General features: G+C 43.9%; 1 protein-coding gene across 3 annotated transcripts in view; it reads right to left on the bottom strand.

Moving 5' to 3' along the window:
• SCN8A (sodium voltage-gated channel alpha subunit 8) overlaps positions 1–19,552 on the bottom strand; it is a 53,483-nt gene that overhangs the window by 20,141 nt on the left and 13,790 nt on the right. For 2 of the 3 annotated variants that reach the window (XM_072919693.1, XM_072919695.1), the window contains exons 3-15: positions 15,698–15,815; positions 15,121–15,211; positions 14,084–14,212; positions 11,606–11,697; positions 7,451–7,672; positions 7,059–7,122; positions 6,427–6,568; positions 5,597–5,803; positions 5,072–5,359; positions 4,071–4,430; positions 3,135–3,270; positions 909–1,147; positions 560–733 (exon numbers count right to left, since the gene is read on the bottom strand). In XM_072919693.1, the coding sequence (XP_072775794.1) occupies positions 560–733; positions 909–1,147; positions 3,135–3,270; positions 4,071–4,430; positions 5,072–5,359; positions 5,597–5,803; positions 6,427–6,568; positions 7,059–7,122; positions 7,451–7,672; positions 11,606–11,697; positions 14,084–14,212; positions 15,121–15,211; positions 15,698–15,815 (2,262 nt within the window). Of the gene's footprint in view, positions 1–559; positions 734–908; positions 1,148–3,134; positions 3,271–4,070; positions 4,431–5,071; positions 5,360–5,596; positions 5,804–6,426; positions 6,569–7,058; positions 7,123–7,450; positions 7,673–11,370; positions 11,463–11,605; positions 11,698–14,083; positions 14,213–15,120; positions 15,212–15,697; positions 15,816–19,552 lie in introns of all 3 variants that reach the window. The other variant, XM_072919694.1, reaches the window with a different exon arrangement.

Below are 19,552 nucleotides of genomic sequence, written 5' to 3'. Positions count from 1 at the left end.
CTGCTACTGAGGTTACAGGGAGCAGAGAATGCTTAACCCTTCTGGAAATTTGGGGTTGTGGGTTTTGTACTTAGTTATTCCCCACACACTGATCTCCCTTCCCAAAGGAAAAATCACCCTTCCCTGCCCGAATGCAACAAGCTGTTGCTCAGATCTCGTAAAGAGCAGTGACGAAGAAAGAAGAGACCATAAAAAAATGGCACCACTCCATCTCTGTCCTCCCCAAACCCAGAAAAAAAGCAATCTTCCCTTTTTGCAAGGGGAAAAATTCCTTATGTGAGGGGAACAGCTGGGAGTGTGTCAGGGAAGGGACAGGTTGGATATTGGGAAAATGTTCTTCTCCCCCTGAGCAGCAAATGGTCACTGCCCCAGGGTTGCCACAGCTCTAAGGATGTTCGGACAACACTCCCAGGGATGCACAGGTGGCATTGCTGAGGTGCAGGGCCAGGAGCTGCACTGGATGTGCCTCGTGGGTCCCTTCCAACTAAGGTTCCGTGATTCTAAGCTTTGCAGCAGCTCCACAATAATAACTTTGCAAAAGAGCCAGAATTTGGGATACCAATCGGAAAGATCGCAGCACAGAAAGTCCCTCCACATCTGCCAGACTCAGCTCCATCAAGCTCAGGGAGACAATGAACCCATCAAAGATGTTCCAGCCTTCCTGAAAATAATAGTATGGATCCATTGCAATGAGCTTCAGGAACATTTCTGCTGTGAAAATCCCAGTGAAAACCTGGAGTGGGGAGGAGAGACAGACAAAGAACAGGCAAAGGATCATTTTTGGCTTATTTTCTCAACTTCAGGCTAAGTCTCCACAATGCAACTGACTCAAAGTCCAAGCCCACATCAACAATCCAGGCATCCCACCAGGAGCAGATCCGTGGGGAGCGTTGAGCAGATTTCCTTACCAGGTTTCCTACGGAGAGCACGTGCTCGAACTCGGGGGTCATGGGGTGGTGCTCCATGGCCATGAACAACGTGTTCAGCACGATGCAGATGGTGATGGCCAAGTCAACAAAAGGATCCATGACAATTAAGTTCACAATCTCCTTCAGCTTCATCCAGTACGGGTGGCACTCCCAGATCAGGAAGGTGTTGGCAAACTTGTACCAGCAAGGGGGACACTTCCTCTGGGACTCTTCCAGCTCTGCAGGCACAAAACAAAACAGAGTTCAGGCTTTGTGGGAGTCTGAAGAATCACAAAACTGAGCTTTGTGACAATGGAGGTGACATAAAATAAGAGTTGGGTCAAGTTTGTGGGCAGGCTGGACAACAGGAAGAAATTCTTCATGGAAAGGGTGGCCAGGCTTTGGAAGGGCTGGTCAGGGAGGTTTGGAGTCCCCATCTCTGGAGGTGCCCAAGGATGTGGCACTCAGTGCTCCTGACTGGGTGACAACATGGGGATTGGTCACAGGTCAGACCCAGTGACCTTGGAGCTCTTTTCCAACCTCAAAGAATCTCAGATTCCAGGATTTCATGATTTTACTGAGCTCCATGACTTCTCCTTTGTCCCTACACAAACACCAGCATCGGGTCACCACAGCTGTGGTCCTAACCCTGTGCTTCAGCCCCACCAGGATGACTCCATGCAAAATATTCCAAATGAAGGGCTATATTTAACTGGGAACTGATCAAGGTAAAGCAGTTAAAACCAAAGTTACAGATTCCAAACTGCCTTTGGTGCCAGATTCTAAATAACTGAGATGAATTCCGTGCTGAACACAGACACTGTCTAAAAGAGGAAAGAGGTGACATAATGCTGAGAAGGATTTTCAACAGGAATAACCTGATTAAGGCTAACTACATCCAATTACAGAAATCAAACACAGAAATTCTGTGTCCATCTTTTTTTCCCATTGGCTTAAGTGCTTAGGGAAAAAAAACACAAACGAGGAGTTGCTGGTTGACTTGGTGGTTCCAGTCAGGCCGTGCAGCTGTGCAGTCTCACCTTTTTAATGTTTTAGGGGAAGGGAAAGGACCACTGTGCTCTCCTTCCCATTGGTTCTCTGGTTGCTTAGTGTTGAGTTGCCTTGGAATTTCTGAAGTTAAAAAGAGGCCCGTGGCACTGGAGCCCGTAGGCGTTCGCGCAGGAGGGGAGCGGCAGCAAAACCCTGCTCTGTTTCTAAGTATATTTCATTTTCCTACAATTTCCTTGCAGGAGACAGCAGGAATTTGAGATCATCAACCGCATGTGGCTGCTGTTCACAAATTCTTGATGGCTCCTGCATGACATATTGGGAAATCTCATTTCTGTGTGCTGCCCATTCCAGAATTCCCACCAGGCAACAGCCCCTTTAGGTTGGATATTAGGAAAAAATTTTTCACTGCAATAATAATAAAATACTGGAATTGTCTTCCTAGGGAGGTGGTGGAATCACCATCTCTGGATATGCTTAAAAAAAGACTGGACTTGGCACTCGGGGCTATAGTCTGGTTGTGGTGTTAGGGCATAGGTTGGACTTGATGATCTCAGAGGTCTCTTCCAACCTCATTATTCTGTGATTCTGTGATTCTTTCTCTCCTGACAGCTGGCACGTTGCAGCTCCAATCCTCTCCCACGGCCTGGAGCAAAGGAAGGTCCCTCCAGAGCCTGGAGATGACAGAAAACCCGGACCTGACACTGCCTTACTCTTCTGATCTCCTCACTGCATTCTCTTCACCGTAAACTTACAACTCTTCCTTGCCTTTGCCTCCATCTCTGTGCAATTCAGATGCCAAAACCAAGTAAAATAAAGTCTAATCAATATTTCTTTATTAATAAAGACCCAAAAGAAGCAGATTTAGGCAAAACCATGCATGAATGTGTACTGCTCTAAAGCAGGGGGAGCTGAATTCCACTGGACCAGGTTGCTCCAAGCCTTGCCCAACCTGAAATTGGACACTTCCAGGAATGGGGCAATTTCTCTGGGCAACCCTGTGGTAACACATTAATGTTTTGCCACACAACCCCACCCTCACAGAGAGGAATTCCTTCCCAATATCCCATCCAAATCTGCCCTCTGCCAGGGGGAAACCATTCCCTGAGTCCTGTCCCTCCAGCCCTTAGTCCAAAATCCGTCTACCACTCTCTTGGAGCCCCTTTAGGAGCTGGAAGGGGCTCGAGGGTGTCCCTCTAACCCCCCTATCACACCTACCCTCCACAAGGGTGTTGGTCAAGCCAGTCATGACGCTGTTGGTGCGATCCTTCCTTCCGTAGGAGGCGTTCACCTGATCCATTGAGACCAAGAGAGACCCGCCAGGCTTCTTCCTGATTTCGATCTCAGTGGTCCCCTGAGAAATGCAGATGATGATGATTAATACAGACTGGAGTCTTCTCCCTTACCCATCTCAGCCCAGACATGCACCACTTAGCCTGCATTTCCATATTCTATATTCTCTATATTCAGTGTACCCCTCTGTCCTTCCCACCTTCCTACAAGTTACAAGTGGCCAGACCAAAACCCAAGCCCTTTTTTCTGTTGGATCAGTGCTCTGCAACTTTAGACAAATTAAGGACTGTATTTTAGAGAACATTTCTAATGACATACAATGTCATTAATTCTCTGTACCAAAACCAAACAGATGGGCATGCTCGGCAGACCATGCTGGCCAGACCACGATGGCCAGACCAACCATGCTTGGCGGACCACACTGGCCAGACCAGACCATGCTGACGAAACTTGACCATGCTGACCAGACCATGCTGGCCACACCAGACCGCATTGCACTGACCAGACCATGCTGGCCACACCAGACCACACTGACCAAACCATGCTCATCACACCAGACCATGCTGGTCAGAGCAGACCACACTGACCAGACCGCACTCATCAGACCAGACCATGCTGACCAAACCACACTCATCAGACCAGACCAGGCTGACCAGACCACGCTGGTCACACCAGACCACGCTGACCAGAGCACACTGACCAGACCAAACCACACTGACCAAACCACACTGACCAGACCATACTGACCAGACCACACTCATCAGACCAGACAAGGCTGACCAGACCACGCTGACCAGAGCACGCTGACCAGACCACACTGACCAAACCACACCCTCAGACCACTCCACGCCCAGCTGCTACCTCAGGCAGGATGCGGCCCCCAGGCATGCTGGAGGGCGGCCCCCCGATGAGGGACACGACGCCGTTGCAGTCCACGGTGCTGTTCCTCTTGATGCTGCGGCGCAGCGTGGGGAAGATGCGCGAGGAGCGGCTGCCCTGGCTGTAGCCGCTGTAGCCGCTGTAGCTGCTGCGCCGGTCGCGGCCGCGGATGGGGATGAAGAGCGAGTCCCTCCTGCCCTCGCTCTCCTCCACCGTGCTGTGCTCGTCGTCCGCAAACTCGTTCTCCGAGGCCGGGTCGCGGAAGCGCCCCTTGTAGCTGAAGATGCTGCTCTTGCTGTTGTGGCGGGAGAGGAATGGGGAGCCCGGGATGCTGAGGAGAGACTGCGGAGGAAGAGGAAGAGGAGGAAGAGTGATCACGAGAAACTCATGCCAATGTATACAATAGAACAATAAAAGTTAATAATTAACATGTAAGTTATATAAGGATAGAATATAAAATAGGTTCAGCTCGAAAGCTGTGTCCGAGTCAGATTTGGGCCTGTACCCCTGATTCCCAGAGCTCTTCATCAATAAAAGCACCTGCAGATAATCATATCCTGTGATTATTTGTGCTCCTGAAGGCTGACATGGGCAGAACCCTTGAGGTGCCAACTGTCGCCCTGATTCTTAAGATTTTCTAAAGCCTTCTGAGTTTACATTCTGTTAGAAAACTTTCTCACACAATTTTCTATAAACAACCTATTGTTTTGCATTCTTTCATAGGGGTGGAGAAATTTGATGTACTGGTAGTTTGCCCAATGTCTTTGGAGAGGTGGCACATTCACTCTCCAACCCACTGTCACCTTTGGAAAAGTGCGAAAGTTGGAGTCAGAAAATAAACTTTTTTCTTTATTTTGCAAACAGCAGTGGCTCGTGTTGTGCTTTCACGTGTCCTACAGCCACAGTGCCAACAGGGAATCTAAACCAGAATATTTTCCTGACCTCGAGCAACCCCAAACATTAGTGGAGGAACACAAACCTACCTGGTTCATGATGGAAAATTTCCTCCCCAGCCTGTTATCCGGCAGCCTGAACGCTTTCCTCCTCATGCCATCCTCAGACTCTGACTTGAAAACCTTCTCGTTGTCACACTTCTCGTCTCCCTCCGACAGCTCCTTGTCCTTCCTCTTCTTCCTCCTGTTCCGCCGCTCCTTGGCGCTCTTGGAGCTGAGTTTGGAGATCTCCGAGGAGCTCCGAGACATCCTCCCCCCACCGTCATCCTCCACAGCATCTTCAGACACCGTCCCCGCCGAGGTGACCATGGCAGCAGCCTGGGAAGGAAAAATAAATCACAAAAATCACATCTTTCCACCTTTCTGTTTGAAGAAACAGTTTGGCTTAATGCACCTGAGTAAACGACTTTTTGGGGCAGGACTGAGAGGTTTGTTCTCTCCTCAGAAGAAACTTGCAAGCCAGAATTTGTTAGAATTTGTATAGACTGTAAAATCAGCTTCTCTGGCAACCTGGGCCTCTTACAGAGAGGAACTGCTTTTTTTTTTTATTCTCACCTGTGCTTCTTCCTGCTGCTTTTTCAATTGTTCCAACATGGCCTTGAATTCTGCCTCCTTCTGCTCTGCCTCCTCCAGGGTTGCCTGGTTCTGCTCCTCGTAGGCCATGGCCACCACGGCCAAAATCAGATTTACCAGGTAGAAGGAGCCCACAAAGATCACCAGCACAAAGAAGATCATGTAGGTTTTTCCTGCCGCTCGTAAAGTCTGGAAAAGAATGGCAGAGGGATTAGAAAAGGGAAAAAATTAGCAACCTCAGGCTTCCCTGACAGGAGATGCAAGAGCTGATCCCAGGTTTCTTGACCTGAATGTTTCTAAGAAAATCCTGAATATTCCAGAGCTCAGCGTTTTCCCTGCAGGGACCCATGAACACAAAAGGTGACATCCACCTTCCTCCCTTAAGGGAACATCCAAACAGAAGAATTCAGAGGCACAGTGTGAAACCCAACGCTCAGGCTCCCTTAAAACAAACCAAGTGAAGAAAAAGCTGCTTCAGCAAGGTCCCCAAAGCACCCTCAGGTCAGGAGAAATCTCTCTGCCCTCCAAAGAGGCTGAGCACCCGCTGTGAGCGGAGCTGAATGCCCGCAGCCTCCTGCAGCCAGTGCTAAGGCTCCTCCCAAATTAATTCCCAGCTTAGCTGGACCCACCATCCTTTCTGGAATTTAAAATCCATCACCTGCTGACAGGTAATGTCCCCTTCCTCCCCTTGAAAAACCTCCCTGTGAAGGTTTACTCACACTCTTTTGGAGAGAAGGAGTAAAACAAAGCTTCTCACATTTCCCTTTCCTGTTCCGCCCCCAAATTCTCCCCAAAGCGAAGCGTTTACTTACTAATTGATACAAGTTTTCCCAAAAGTCCTGAGTCATAAGGCGAAATAAAGCCAGGAAAGCCCAGCTGAAGGTGTCAAAGCTGGTGTAGCCGTAGTTGGGGTTCCGTCCTGCCTTCATGCACGTGTATCCCTCTGGACATTGGCTGGGGAGGGACAACAGCCAGTTCAGGGCTCTCCCAACAAACAGCAGCTCTTTCCATGCCATTTGGGAACAGCAGGCAGGATTTTAGGAAAGCCCTGCTCTCCCTGGCCCGTGGAAACGAGGCCCTAAACCTCAGCCCAAGGCAGCAGCTTGGGCCACTCAGGTCTCCAGAGCTGGAGGCTGGGGTGGAAAACCAACAGCACGTGGCAAATTCCCACTCCTGAACCTCCATCCACCCTTCTCTGATTGGATTCAGAGGGAAATAATGCCACTGAAATAACTGGATTCAGTGGCAGCCACAGCTGCCCCCTGACAGGGAAAATGTTCCTCACACTGCATCAGCAATGGGCTCAAAATTAGGTTAAGAAATTTGAAAACCTGGTGAAGTAACGCCAGAAGCAACAGAGGAAGCGACAGGGAATATTCCAAAGGTTTGGCCAGCTTCAGGTAACATCAGGGAGAACTGACTGTTCCCGAAGCTCAACACTCACCCTGCATCTGAGCTGTTACCACACAGCAAAGGGTCGGGCGCGCCAGGAATGATGTAAAAATTTGCTGAAGATGAGAAAGAAGAGGTTACATTCACACACATATGGAGTTAGAGGATTTAACAGACTGTAACACTATTAAAACCTTCACTTAAAAGCCCCCCAAAAGCACTGCTAAGGAATCTATCAGTAAAAATATGTTTTGGATAAATTATTTAGCTGAAAGTGCACATCCAAACCCTTCTGAAGGATGAACTCAACTAGGAGCATCTCAACAAGGTGAGATCCAAATAACACAAACTTCTGCACGTGGGGTTTTCAGTGTTGGAACTCCTGGGCAGCTGCACCAAGCCAAGTCAGGAGGTTTTCGGGAGCCTCAGTGCAGAAATACCTACACATATTGTTGGTGTATTCCTCCCAGTCGAAGCCCTTGGAGCCATTATCCAGGAAGGTCTCGTTGACATTAATTGGCCAAATCACACATTTGTTCCTTAAATTGCCCATGAACAGCTGGAGCCCAATGAGGGCAAAGACACTGAGGCAGAAAACTGTCAGGATCATCACGTCCGACAGCTTCTTCACAGACTGGATCAGGGCACCCACGATGGTCTTCAGGCCTGTGGAGAGGGAAACAAGACTAGAAATCACTCCTGCAGAAGGAAAACACACTGAAAATCTAGATTAATGCACTGCCTAAGACTGAATCTAGGGTGGGAAAGGTTGTGGCTGTGAATGGTGGAGGTTCCTTGTGGAAGGAAAACATGCTGAAAATCCAGATTAATACACTACCTAAGACTGAATCTAGGGTGGGAAAGGTTGTGGCTGTGAATGGTGGAGGCTCCTTGTGGAATTCCAGCCAGTTCAACACTGGGATGGAGGCAAGGGATGCTCAGAACCAACCCAAATCCCAACCTTTGTCCCTGAGGACTGCAGAACGTGGGGAATTGCTCTCCCCCACACCCAGGGTTTATCAAATGAGGATCAAATTGGGCTTTGCTGCCACCAAAATCCTCGTGGCCACATTGCTGGGGCTGAGCTCGCTGGCACAGGCTGCAACAACTCGCAGGGATCAAATGCCTTTAACTCTCCACATCTTGGGTTTCTCCTGCTCAACTCAACTGTCTCAGCAATTCCCCCTCAGGAGCAGAATCTTCCCCCTCAGGAGCAGAATCTTCCCCCTCAGGAGAGGAATTTTCCCCCTCAGGAGAGGAATTTTCCCCCTCAGGAGAGGAATTTTCCCCCTCAGGAGCAAAATCTTCCCTTTCAGGAACAGAATCTTCCCCTTCAGGAACAGAATTTTCCCTTTCAGGAGCAGAATCTTCCCCCTCAGGAGCAGAATTTTCCCTTTCAGGAGCAGAATCTTCCCTTCAGGAGCAGAATTTTCCCTTTCAGGAGAATTTTCCCTTTCAGGAGCAGAATCTTCCCCTCCAGGAGAATTTTCCCTTTCAGGAGCAGAATCTTCCCTTTCAGAGGTGGTTTTGGTTACAGCCAGGGCAGGGTTTCACCTGCAGCATCGCTGCTTTGGCATTTACTGAGGCCACAGGGATCCTTAACAGGCTCAGGACCAAAAGGAAGAGATTCCAAAAGGAATCCTGCTGCTTTCCCACACCAGTCTGCTCCCTGAGAGGCAGAACTCGTGAGTGGGGAGAGCTCAGAATTAATTTTTAGGTGACAGGTCTGAACTAGCTAGAATTTTGAACACTGAATTAGGCCCCTCTAGTCAGCCTTTTTGGTGTGAAGTAGGACGATTCTGTGGTTCATAAATGAGCAGTGAAGGGAGGAAGGAGGATAAAAAAAAAAATAAATCACTGCTGGATTTGGGGTCAGCCAGATCCAAGGTTCCAGCTGAGACCACATGAACATTTTGCAATAAATCCTGGACCAAAACCTCCTCCTCCTCCAAAACCCTTGCAGACCAACAGCAACTAGACCCATCCCAGGAACATAAAGATTCAGGTGTGCCAGGAGAAGTTTGGAAGCAGGAGAAGCAGCAGAAATCCCAGTCCAAGGACTGGGAACAAACACAACTCCAACAACTTCCAGCTGCAGCCACCACCCCGGTGTTCCATGGCTCCAGGTTTCCCTGGATCCTGTGGAATGCAGGTGTGTCCCCAAGTGCTAATTAAAATATAATCAGTGCCAACATAGAGAATTTCTTGAGGTCATCATGCTTTCCTACAGGTATTCCACCAAAAAAAGACCAAAGGGATATTTTGGTGGTTCAGCTCATGGGTGTCACAGTTTGCTGCTGTCACACAGATCTGTGGAGAGAACAGAATTTTGTCCGTGGCATGCCAAATTCTGGGGGTATTTCCCATTTTTATCTTGTTTCAAACACATCTTTATTCCAGTTATTGACAGAAGGTGCAGATGGCACTTGAAACACTAAATTGAGTAGCTCAGCACAGAGTTAAAATTCCCATTTCATGCGCTGAAGCAGAAGAGGAGCCCCTTTATATTTTAATATTGAGTGTATTCTAAAAATCACCTTTTCCTTGCAAAATGATAGTGGTAAAGCCCACAAAGAGCACTTTATGCCTTCATATTAAATATCCCAAAAAGCCAATTATTCAAACGCTTTACACTCCTCCTGCTGTCACAAAATGGAGGGGGCCAAGATTTGAGCTGCTGAAACACACATGGACAATCCTCCCCCCAAAACCAGATAAAAAAAACTCAGTTTTGCCATTTCAGGTAGGATCAGTGTCCCCAACACCCAAAAAGGATCCCCTTGGCTGTGTGTGGCAGATCACCCCTTTTACTCAATCAAAATACGCAGCAAATTGTCCCTCTAATAAAAATTACATTAAAAATGTGCTGAACTTAGCAGGGCTCAGCCCAACCCCTGCTATTTTAAATAAAACTCTGTACGTTTTTAATTTTACGGAGAGAATAATCCAAAATTGAGCTGTTCTGCTCAGTTTGAAATAAAACTCGGTAAATTTTGAATTTTATGGAGAGAATAATCCAAAACGGAGCTGTTCTGCTCCCTTCCAGGGGAACACAAGGCATGCTGTCACACCAGCTCCTCAAAGCTGCATCCCCTCCACGCTGCTCCAATGAAGAAAGCAAAAACACAGGCAAAAAAACCTGGTTTTTAACACCGATGCTTCTCCTCTGAGCAAGCCAGAGCTCTCTGGAGCAGGCTGAGAGAAAGACAAACCACCCCTCAGCAGCAATTCCCAAAGGGTGTTTTTGGCTCTTAAATATCACCAGAGATGAAGGAAGGCTCAGTAGGAACATCCAGGGTGTTCTCAGTGGGTGAAGGAAAGCATCACCACCACCACCATCATCATCATCATCATCATCATCATCATCATCATCATCATCATCATGCACAACAGGCAGGTGCAGCTGATGGGGTTGGCAGTCTGGGATGGGATAAAAGGGATGTCCCTGGCAGAAAAAAACAGCACTGCAGGATCAGGGAATGCATCAGGGGACAAACCACAAAGGAACTTTGTTTTGAGACCAAAACTCTTCATTAAATGAGAATTTATTTCAGGTGCCTGCTTTGGAACAAGTTGAGCACCTGCAAACCAGAAAGCTGAGCGCCTGTAAGACCTGAGTCTTGAGCTTAAAATTAGGGTTACTTTTGAGAAATTATGTGCATGAAGCTTTTCTGTACAAGAATTCAGGATCAGGAAGTGTCCCAGGCCAGGCTGGACAGAGCTGGGATTAAAATTATCTGGTGGAAGGTGTTCCTGCCCATGGCAGGAGGTGGAAAAAGCTGAGCTTTAAGGTCCTTCCCAGCCCAAACCAGACTGAAATTGTCATTTTCTCAGTCCATGGTGTCCCAAAGGAAGGGCCACTGCTCACCCCAGAACAGCTTTGGGAAGGGTGGTCCTGACAAATCCAGCTCTGGGGTGGCACAGGAAAAAGGCTAAAAGGTTTTAATCTTGGTTGGGTTTTGCTCTCTTGCTTTATAAAGTTATTCCTAAAGCAACTCCAAAACCACTGACAATAACAGGGCGAGTCCCTGAGCCAGAAACTGTTCAGCCTGAGAGAAGCCTGATCCTTTTCCTCTGGAATTAAACTTTACAGCCTGGCTTTAGTCTCAGAGATCAGTATGAAATGTGCACACAAAGGGACAGAAAATATGGAGTAACAGCCTGTTCATCCCATAATTTGGCAACCCAGGAGCCTTGATTTCAAACTGCTTTGTTACACAGACTGCAAATCCCATCCAAAAAATAAAATAAAATAAAATAAAAATCCCAGTGCAATTTCTGAGGAATGAGCAGTGCAGGAGGGGAGGGGAAATACAGAGGGGAGACACACACGAGCCCAGCCTTTAATGCTGAATGCTTCTCACCTGGGATGACAGAGATAGTTTTCAAAGCTCGGAGAACTCTGAAAGTTCTCAATGCTGAGACATTCCCAAGGTCCACAAACTCTGTGACATATCTGCAATGAGGGAGGTCACACACAAAAAGAACACCATGACAATACCACACACCAAAATCCAACAACCACTACAGACAAAGCAATACGTCACTCACAGGGGCCTGTACCCGACAGCTAAAAAACACCGAGCGGGGCCGCCTTACCTGGAATTACAGAAATAGTTTTCAAAGCTCTCAGAACCCTGAAAGTGCGCAGAGCTGAAACATTGCCTAGGTTTACAAACTCTGTTATATACCTGCAGAATTAAACCAGAGTTAATGGCACCGTTGGGGTCACCTTCCTTCCCATCAATCGGCTGCTTTTAAGCGAAACGTAAATTTAAAGGAATTTAGAGATTTTAGGGGAGCTAAGATTTTAGTTAGAGATAAGCCTTACCTAGAGTTAATTAAAATAAATGAGCAGGCCTTGATGAAGTTGGGAGTTAGTAGTTAACTAATAATTGATTGCTTGTCAGCACAATGTTTAGTTAGCTGGGTTTATAACGAAGAATATAAACTGATAAATTGCTTTTAGGAACATAAGACAGTTGTGGCCCCCTCTGTTCTGAAACCAACTGAAGACAAGGAATGGGAGTTCTACCAAGAGTTCATTTGTCACATTTGCATTGAAAAGGTAGAAAGGTCAGAACGAGGAAGACTTCATTGACTTCCTCATTTTGGGACCCCTCCCCATGGAAGGGACACCGACCCATTTCAAGGAACAAAAACCTACACATACAATACTTAAAATAGCTTTTGAAATTATTAGCATATGAAACGAGGAATGGGATGTACCAAAATGATGAATATGTATTTGTGTTTTGGGTATTCAGTACTGGTATGGATAAAAGGGCTCTGTAATCACCTGGAAGCTGCGGTGTGGATTTGGGATAAATAAATAAACACACAATTTCTAACTTTAAACTGTTAGAGAGTTTTTGTCCCTCACAGCTGGATATCGGTACTAGATCAATATCCATATTTGTTTAATAAATCATAAGGAAAGCAGCTCGTGATTTCAAAAGCTTCAGAAGTGGCATCGAAATGAGAAAGAGAGAGACAAAATGAGGGTAAAATGAGGTTTAAAATGAGATGTAATGTGAGTTTTTTTAAGACAAAATGAAGATAAAATGAGGTTTAAAGTGAGGTTTTTTAAGACAAAATGAGGGTAAAATGAGTTTTAAAGTGAGTTTTAAAGTGAGGTTTAAAGTAAATTACAATTGTAAAAATGCCAAATGCTCGAGGAGATTTGGTGACACCACCCTGAGCTGCTGCTCTGATTTTTTAACAGTGTTCAGTTTTCTTTTATGGTTCTTTCAAAAGTTTTAAAGCTCTCATAAAACTTCTTCAGCCTTTTGATAATATTTAGGTATTTCTGCAGCACTTCTCACACACTGTGTAAATAATGATTGTTTTACATTATTGGTAGGAAGAGAGAATTGACAGACTGTTAGGTGGTTGGAGAGAACTTTAAAAAAAAAATTAACACTTTTAAAAATCAAAACAACACTGAGCAACCTGGGCCAATGGGAAATTTCCTGAGCTTTAAGGTCCCAAACCAATCCATGATTCCATGATTGCACCTCAGATCAAGATTTCAGGTAAATTCCCTTCACTTCATGTTTTTTTTTTAAGAAAACATAATCATCTTCTGCTTTGATTAACATCCTTTCACTTAATTAGCATCCTTCATTTTAATTAGCATCCTCCATTTTTAATCCTTTATGAAAAAGCAAAGAAATGTTCAGTATTCAGGATTTTTCCTGCTGCAGCAAGGCCTCGAGGGCTTCAAAAAATTCAAGTGTTGGGAGCTGCTGGTTATTGGCTTTTCATGGACAACGCTCAATTCTTTGCATATAATTTAAATAAACAACTAAAAGGTAGAAAAAAAGTAAAAATTCAGGTGTTGGGAGCTGCTGGTTATTGGCTTTTCATGGAGAAATTTAAAAAAAAACGGAAAATATGGAAAAAAACAGGAATTTAATGCCCCTCAGTATCAGCCCAATCCAGCACAAGAGAAAAAAAACATGAAGGAAAATCAAATTTCTCCTTTCTGACACTGCAGCTTGGTGGGAAATGGGTTAAAATTGGTTATTAATTGGTTATTAATGGGTTATTAATCACAATCCAAACTCCAGTCACAGCCCAAGGAAAGGCTGAAATTTAAAATATTTGGTCCCCATTAATGGGTGATTAATCACAGTCCAAGGAAAGGGTGGGAGAGACTGGAATATAAATTTAATATTTGGTTCCTCTGGTGTAAGAACCACCAAAAACCTTGCATTAATCAAAGCAATTTGTAGAAAATCCTAATTGTTTTTTGCAGCACCACGAACTCTGTGCTGTTGCAGAGCTGAAATCCCATCAGGGTAAAATTTCCTTGGAAAATCAAGGGGGTTCATTGAGGTTTTCCTCAATTTCTTTTTTCCTGACTCTTTTCCTGACTCAATTTCTTTTTTCCTGCCTTTTTTCCTGACTGAATTTCTTTTTTCCTGACCTTTTTCCTGACCATTTTCCTGACTCAATTTCTTTTTTTCCTGACTCAATTTCTTTTTTTCCCTGACATTTTTCTGCCTCCATTCCTTTTTTCCTGGCTCAGTGTTCCCCTCCCACACCCCAAAATCCTTGGAAAAACCCACGTACGCCATCATGATGACGCTGAAGTCCAGCCAGTTCCAGGGGTCCCTCAGGAAGGTGAAGCCGTCGATGCAAAACCCGCGGGCGATGATTTTCACCAGCGACTCGAAGGTGTAAATCCCGGTGAACGTGTACCTGGCACGGGAAATGAAATAAAATAAAATAAAATACAATACAATACAATAAAATACCATAAAATAAAATAAAATAACATAACATAAAGTAAAATAAAATAACATAACATAACATAAAATTACATAAAATAAAATAAACAAAATAAAATATGAATAATTGTATAATTGTAATTAATAATAATTGTATAATTAATTAAATAATAATAATTGTATAATTGTATTAGGTTGGATTGTCATGGTATATATAGCATATGTATTTAGATATATATGTAATTGGATTTATATTATATGTATTTATAGGTGTGCATATGTATTTATATATATATTTATATGTAATTGTATTTTTATATATATTTATATGTAATATATATATAACATATATGGTTTTATGTAATATATATTTATACGTGTGTAATTGGATTTATATTATATGTATTTGTATATATATGTAATTGCATTTACATTATTTGTATATATATATGTAATTGCATAGTATATGTATTTATATATGTAATTGTATTTATAGTATATGTATTTAGATATATATGTAATTGGATTTATATTATATGTATTTATAGATGTGCATATGTATTGATATATATGTGTGTAATTGGATTTATATTATATGTATTTATATACATATAATTAAAAAAAACCCCCAAAACAAAACCCCCCAAAAAACCCAAAAGAAAAATAAAAAAAAACACAAAAAGCCCCCAAAAGTACCCCAAAAAATAAAAAGAAACCACCTTAAAAAAAACCCAAAAAAAAACCCACAAAGAAATTTAAAAACTGGGGCGCTGCAGAAAACAGCCCAGGGAGGACGAGGCTCCTGAAGGAACCAAGCTCAGCATTTCGGGCGGTTTTTGCCCAGACAGAATTTGGGATTTAAGGCGGGAATTCACTCACTCCACGTTCTTGGACCACTCCGGGGGGTTGCTGAAGGTCATGAAGACGCAGTTGGTGAGGATGGTGCACATGATGATCATGCTGAACACTGTGCGGCCAGTCAAGGAATCTCGGCCTTTTCCAGCAATTTCGGGAATTTCGGGAACTTTCGGATTTCAGGGTAAAGGGAAACTTCCAGCTGATCCCTCCCCCCATCATGGGAAATGAGGGAAAAATGGGATTATTTCTATTTTTTATGTCTTGTGTTACATACAGTATCTATGTGCTGTATGTACTGGTTTATATTGAATATCTATGTACTATTATATTTTTAATATGCTGTGTTATTACACTATTTATATCCTACACAACACATATTTATATACTATACATATTTAATACACTGTATTATTATCCTGTTTCTACCCTACATAACATATATACTATATGTTGTATGCACTGGATTATATACACTGGATTATATACCCAGCAGGTAAAGAGATTTTTCCAACAAACGGAAAAGATCAGGAAAAAACAACGGAGCTGAGAGATTTTCAACGAATCCACCGAGGAAATTCAGTAATAAAAAAAGGATATGAATGTATCAAAATTTTAATAGCTATTCTTCTAAAGAGATTAAAAGGACTTAAAATGTACAAGGCAGGTGTGGCACTAAATCGGAAGAGCGTTTTCCCTCTGTTTAGTACTACAAAGGTCTGCAGAGAAAAACAGAAAGAAAAAGAGAATTAATGCAGGAAAATCACAGCAGAATTGCGCAAATTAGATAAAATTCGGGATAAAAAATCATTTTTTGCCTTTTTTTAAATTTTGTTTTATGACTATAATGAAAAAGAGAGTTAATGCAGGAAAATCACAGCAGGAATTGCACAAAGTAGACAAAATTCCAGGGTAAAAAAAAGCATTTTTGATGTGTGGTTTTTTTAATATTTTCTTTATGAATATAATGAAAAAGAGAGCTAATGCAGGAAAATCACAGCAGGAATTGCACAAAATAGATAAACTAAATTTTAATAATCTAATTAAAATTAAATTATGGGATTTGATCTGAGACCTTGGAAAAGGCCTTTAAACTTAAGCGTCAGAGGCGCTTTAAGGATTGGGTCAAAAAACATAAATATCTTTGTCAGCAGTGTTTAATTGGTTAATAACTCTTTACAAGGATTTGTAATTAAGGGTTTTGTGAATTTCTGAATTATGCTGTAAAAACATGAGCTGAACTCGCCCTTCTTACGCAGAAAAAAAGAAAATAAACTGCACCACTAAAAACAACTCAGAGGTCTTGTCTCAAACTTACCCAAAATTCCCCACAGGTGAATTATCACACACCCAAAAAAACCACAACAAATCTGCTGCTGCAAATCCCAGGAAATCTCAAATTTACCCAAAACTCCCCACAGGTGAATTATCACACATCCCAAAAAAACACAACAAAATAAACTGCTGTAAACCCCTGGAAATGCCTTTCCCTACAGAGCTGGCAAAGATGTGAGGTTCATTTCTTCATTAAAAACCTGTGGGATAAATTTCAGGTTCGTTTCTTCCTCAAGAACCTGTGGGATGAATTTAATTTCTTCCTTAAAAATCTGTAAAATTAATTTCAGGTTCATGTCTTCCTTAAAAACCTGTGGGATTAATTTCAGGTTTGTTTCTTCCTAAAGAACCTGTGGGATGAATTTCAGGTGCATTTTTTCCTAAAGAACCTGTAGGATAAATTTCAGGTTCATTTCTTCCTAAGAACCTGTAGGATAAATTTCAGGTTCATGTTTTCCTAAAGAACCTGTAGGATGAATTTCAGGTTCATTTTTTCCTAAAGAACCTGTACCCTGATCCATGCGAGCGTGGGGCAGAATTTTGCTGGTCCCTCTCTTTGAAGAGAGCAGCACCAGGAGCAAACCATCAGGACCATCCCAGCCAGAGGGGAAAAATGCAATTTGTGTGCACAAAGCCCTTTCCCTGGCACCATTTATCCCATTTTTATCCCATTTTATGGCCCCAGAGCACAGCTGGGCCCTCTCCTGTCTCCAGCCCCACAGGTTCTTAAGGATGACATGAACCTGAAATTCATTTTACAGATTTTTAAGGAAGAAATGCACCTGAAATTCATGCCACAGTTTTTAGGGAAGAAATGAACCTGAAATTCATCCCAGTCCCGAGCCCAGCCCCAGGGACTCCACCAGGGCTCTCTGCCAGCACAGGCTTCCCCTGGAGACTCACTCTTAGCAAATTTGTCATGTTCCTCGTCAATGAAACAACAGCTTTGAGCTCGTTTGGTTAAATTAGACCATCGAGCAGTAAATTATTTGCAAAGGAAATCAAAACCGGATTGAGGTTCAGCACCAAGAGAGGAAGGTTTGTTAGCAGAACCACTAATGCATCCCCCACCAAAAGCACTTTAAAGGCAGCCCTGGACAGCTCTTAAATTGTAGCATCAAGAATTAATGACCAGATCACCTTGGCATGGACAAACCTCCTAAAAGGCACAAAGTTTTGCAAAATTGCCATTACAGAGAGCTCAGGGGACACCCAGTTCTAGGAATCAGCTCCCCCCCTTCCCTGACACCACAAAATTCCCAGGACTCGCACCCCCTTCCTTTGTAAATCTCTCTAAAAAGGATCACTAAACTTTGTAAATCTCTTTAAAAAGGATCACTAAACTTTGTAAATCTCTTTGAAAAGGATCACTAAACTTTTTAGATCTCTTTAAAAAGGCTCTCCCAACTCTCCCACACCTTTTGAGCAATGAACCCTCCAGCAGGACCGTGCTGGACATTTCGTGGGACACGGGGAGCTGGAAGAAGACACTGAGTGCAACTTGTGTCCAGCCATTCCTTGGACATCTCCAGGGATGGGCACTCCAAACCTCCCTGGGCAGCCCCTTCCCGTGCCTGACTGCTGCCCTGATTTTTAAAAGTGTTTTCTTTTGAAAGTTTTAAAATTCTGATAAAACTTCTGATAATGTTTACATATTTCTACTGGAGTTTCTCACGTGCTGTTCGTGTAAATAATGATTGTTTTGCCACCTTCTTTGTGGCAGGAGAGAATTGATGGACTGGTGGTTTGACCAGTGTGGTTGGAGAGGTGGTAATTCCATCCTCCAATCCATGGTCACCTTTGGAATTCTATAAATACCAGATGTTTGATTAAAACTTTCTCTTTTGAACTTCTGCGTACTCATTTTGTGTCCAATAGCAACACCTGACCACCCTTTCCAACAAGAAATCCAAGTTTTCATCCCCCTGCCTACCAAACATGAGCTCCACGTCCTTCCTGCTGAGTCCCTCGCCTGTCCTGTGACTTTCTCCCTGTTTTCTCCCTTTTTTTTTTTTTTGTTCCTTGTTTTCTCCCTGTGCTCTGCCCAGGTTTCTCCTTTCAGACCACAGAACTTGCTGAATTTCTGCCTGTAAATCCCAATATCCCTGGGCCTCTCAGCACAACCCTCCCAGCAGTGAGGTGCCACAATTCCAGTCTGCTCATGGATTACGACAGTTCCGAGATCCACCATTCCCCTGGGTACCCTATAAAATCCTGAGTAAACCTCCACCTGCTCTCATCAATAGCAAGAAAAGCCCAAAAGCCAGGAAGTGTTTGGCAATTTAAATCCCTCTTAGTTTTCTGTTCTGCTGCTGACATATTAAAACTCCATTTCAAAATGGCTGCAAGCTCTTAAAACATTTTCTGGATCTGGGCCAAGAACACCCTTAAGAGCTTTTAAGATGTGCTGAAGCAAAGCTCAAAACTCAGAGGAAGGTGATACCTGAAAAAAGGTATTTTTGCAGTCAGTTTAAGAAGATGGTTTTGTCTGGCTGGACTTCCCAAAGCCTTAGTTTGTTGTTAGAGCTGTGAAAAAACTCCACCCTCTTTAGTTTCCATCAAGTTCATCTGGACCAACCAAAACCTTGGAAACAGGTTTCATAAAAAGGTTTCATAAAAAGAAGATTTCATAAAAAGAAGGTTTCATAAAGAGAAGGTTTCATAAAAATCAATCAATGCAAAATGATGACTGTGCTCGGGAGAGCAACAGAACCAACTGGGGGATGGCAAGAATCACATCCAGCTCCAGCAAGATTTAAAACATCCCTGCTTCCTGCAGGTTTGCCACTGAGCAGTTCTGTAAGGGCTGAGGAGTGAGGGGGAGTGGGCAGGAGATTTTGAACCAAACAGCTTCAGGAACAGCCTCAGAACATTTGGGAGCACATTCCTGCAGCAGTGACACAGGGGGAGAGCGGCGCCTTCCTGGTGGCACCCTGAGCGAGGCATTGCTGGAAAGGGAATTTACAGCAAATTCGGGCACCCTGTGGGCTGAGGAGTTACAGACACGATCAGCACTGAGAGCAGCCCTGGGGAGAAGGGTTTGGGGTGCCCCAGGACCCCCAATCTCCTCCCAGCAGGGGAGTGGGGTCTGCCCCTCTGCCCTGCTCAGGTGAGACCCGCA

The sequence above is a fragment of the Taeniopygia guttata genome, chromosome 29, assembly GCF_048771995.1.
Source record: "Taeniopygia guttata chromosome 29, bTaeGut7.mat, whole genome shotgun sequence".
NCBI classification, from domain to species: domain Eukaryota; kingdom Metazoa; phylum Chordata; class Aves; order Passeriformes; family Estrildidae; genus Taeniopygia; species Taeniopygia guttata.
The sequence above is the reverse complement of the archived record's forward strand: the minus strand, read 5'-3'. Positions and strand labels throughout refer to the sequence as shown.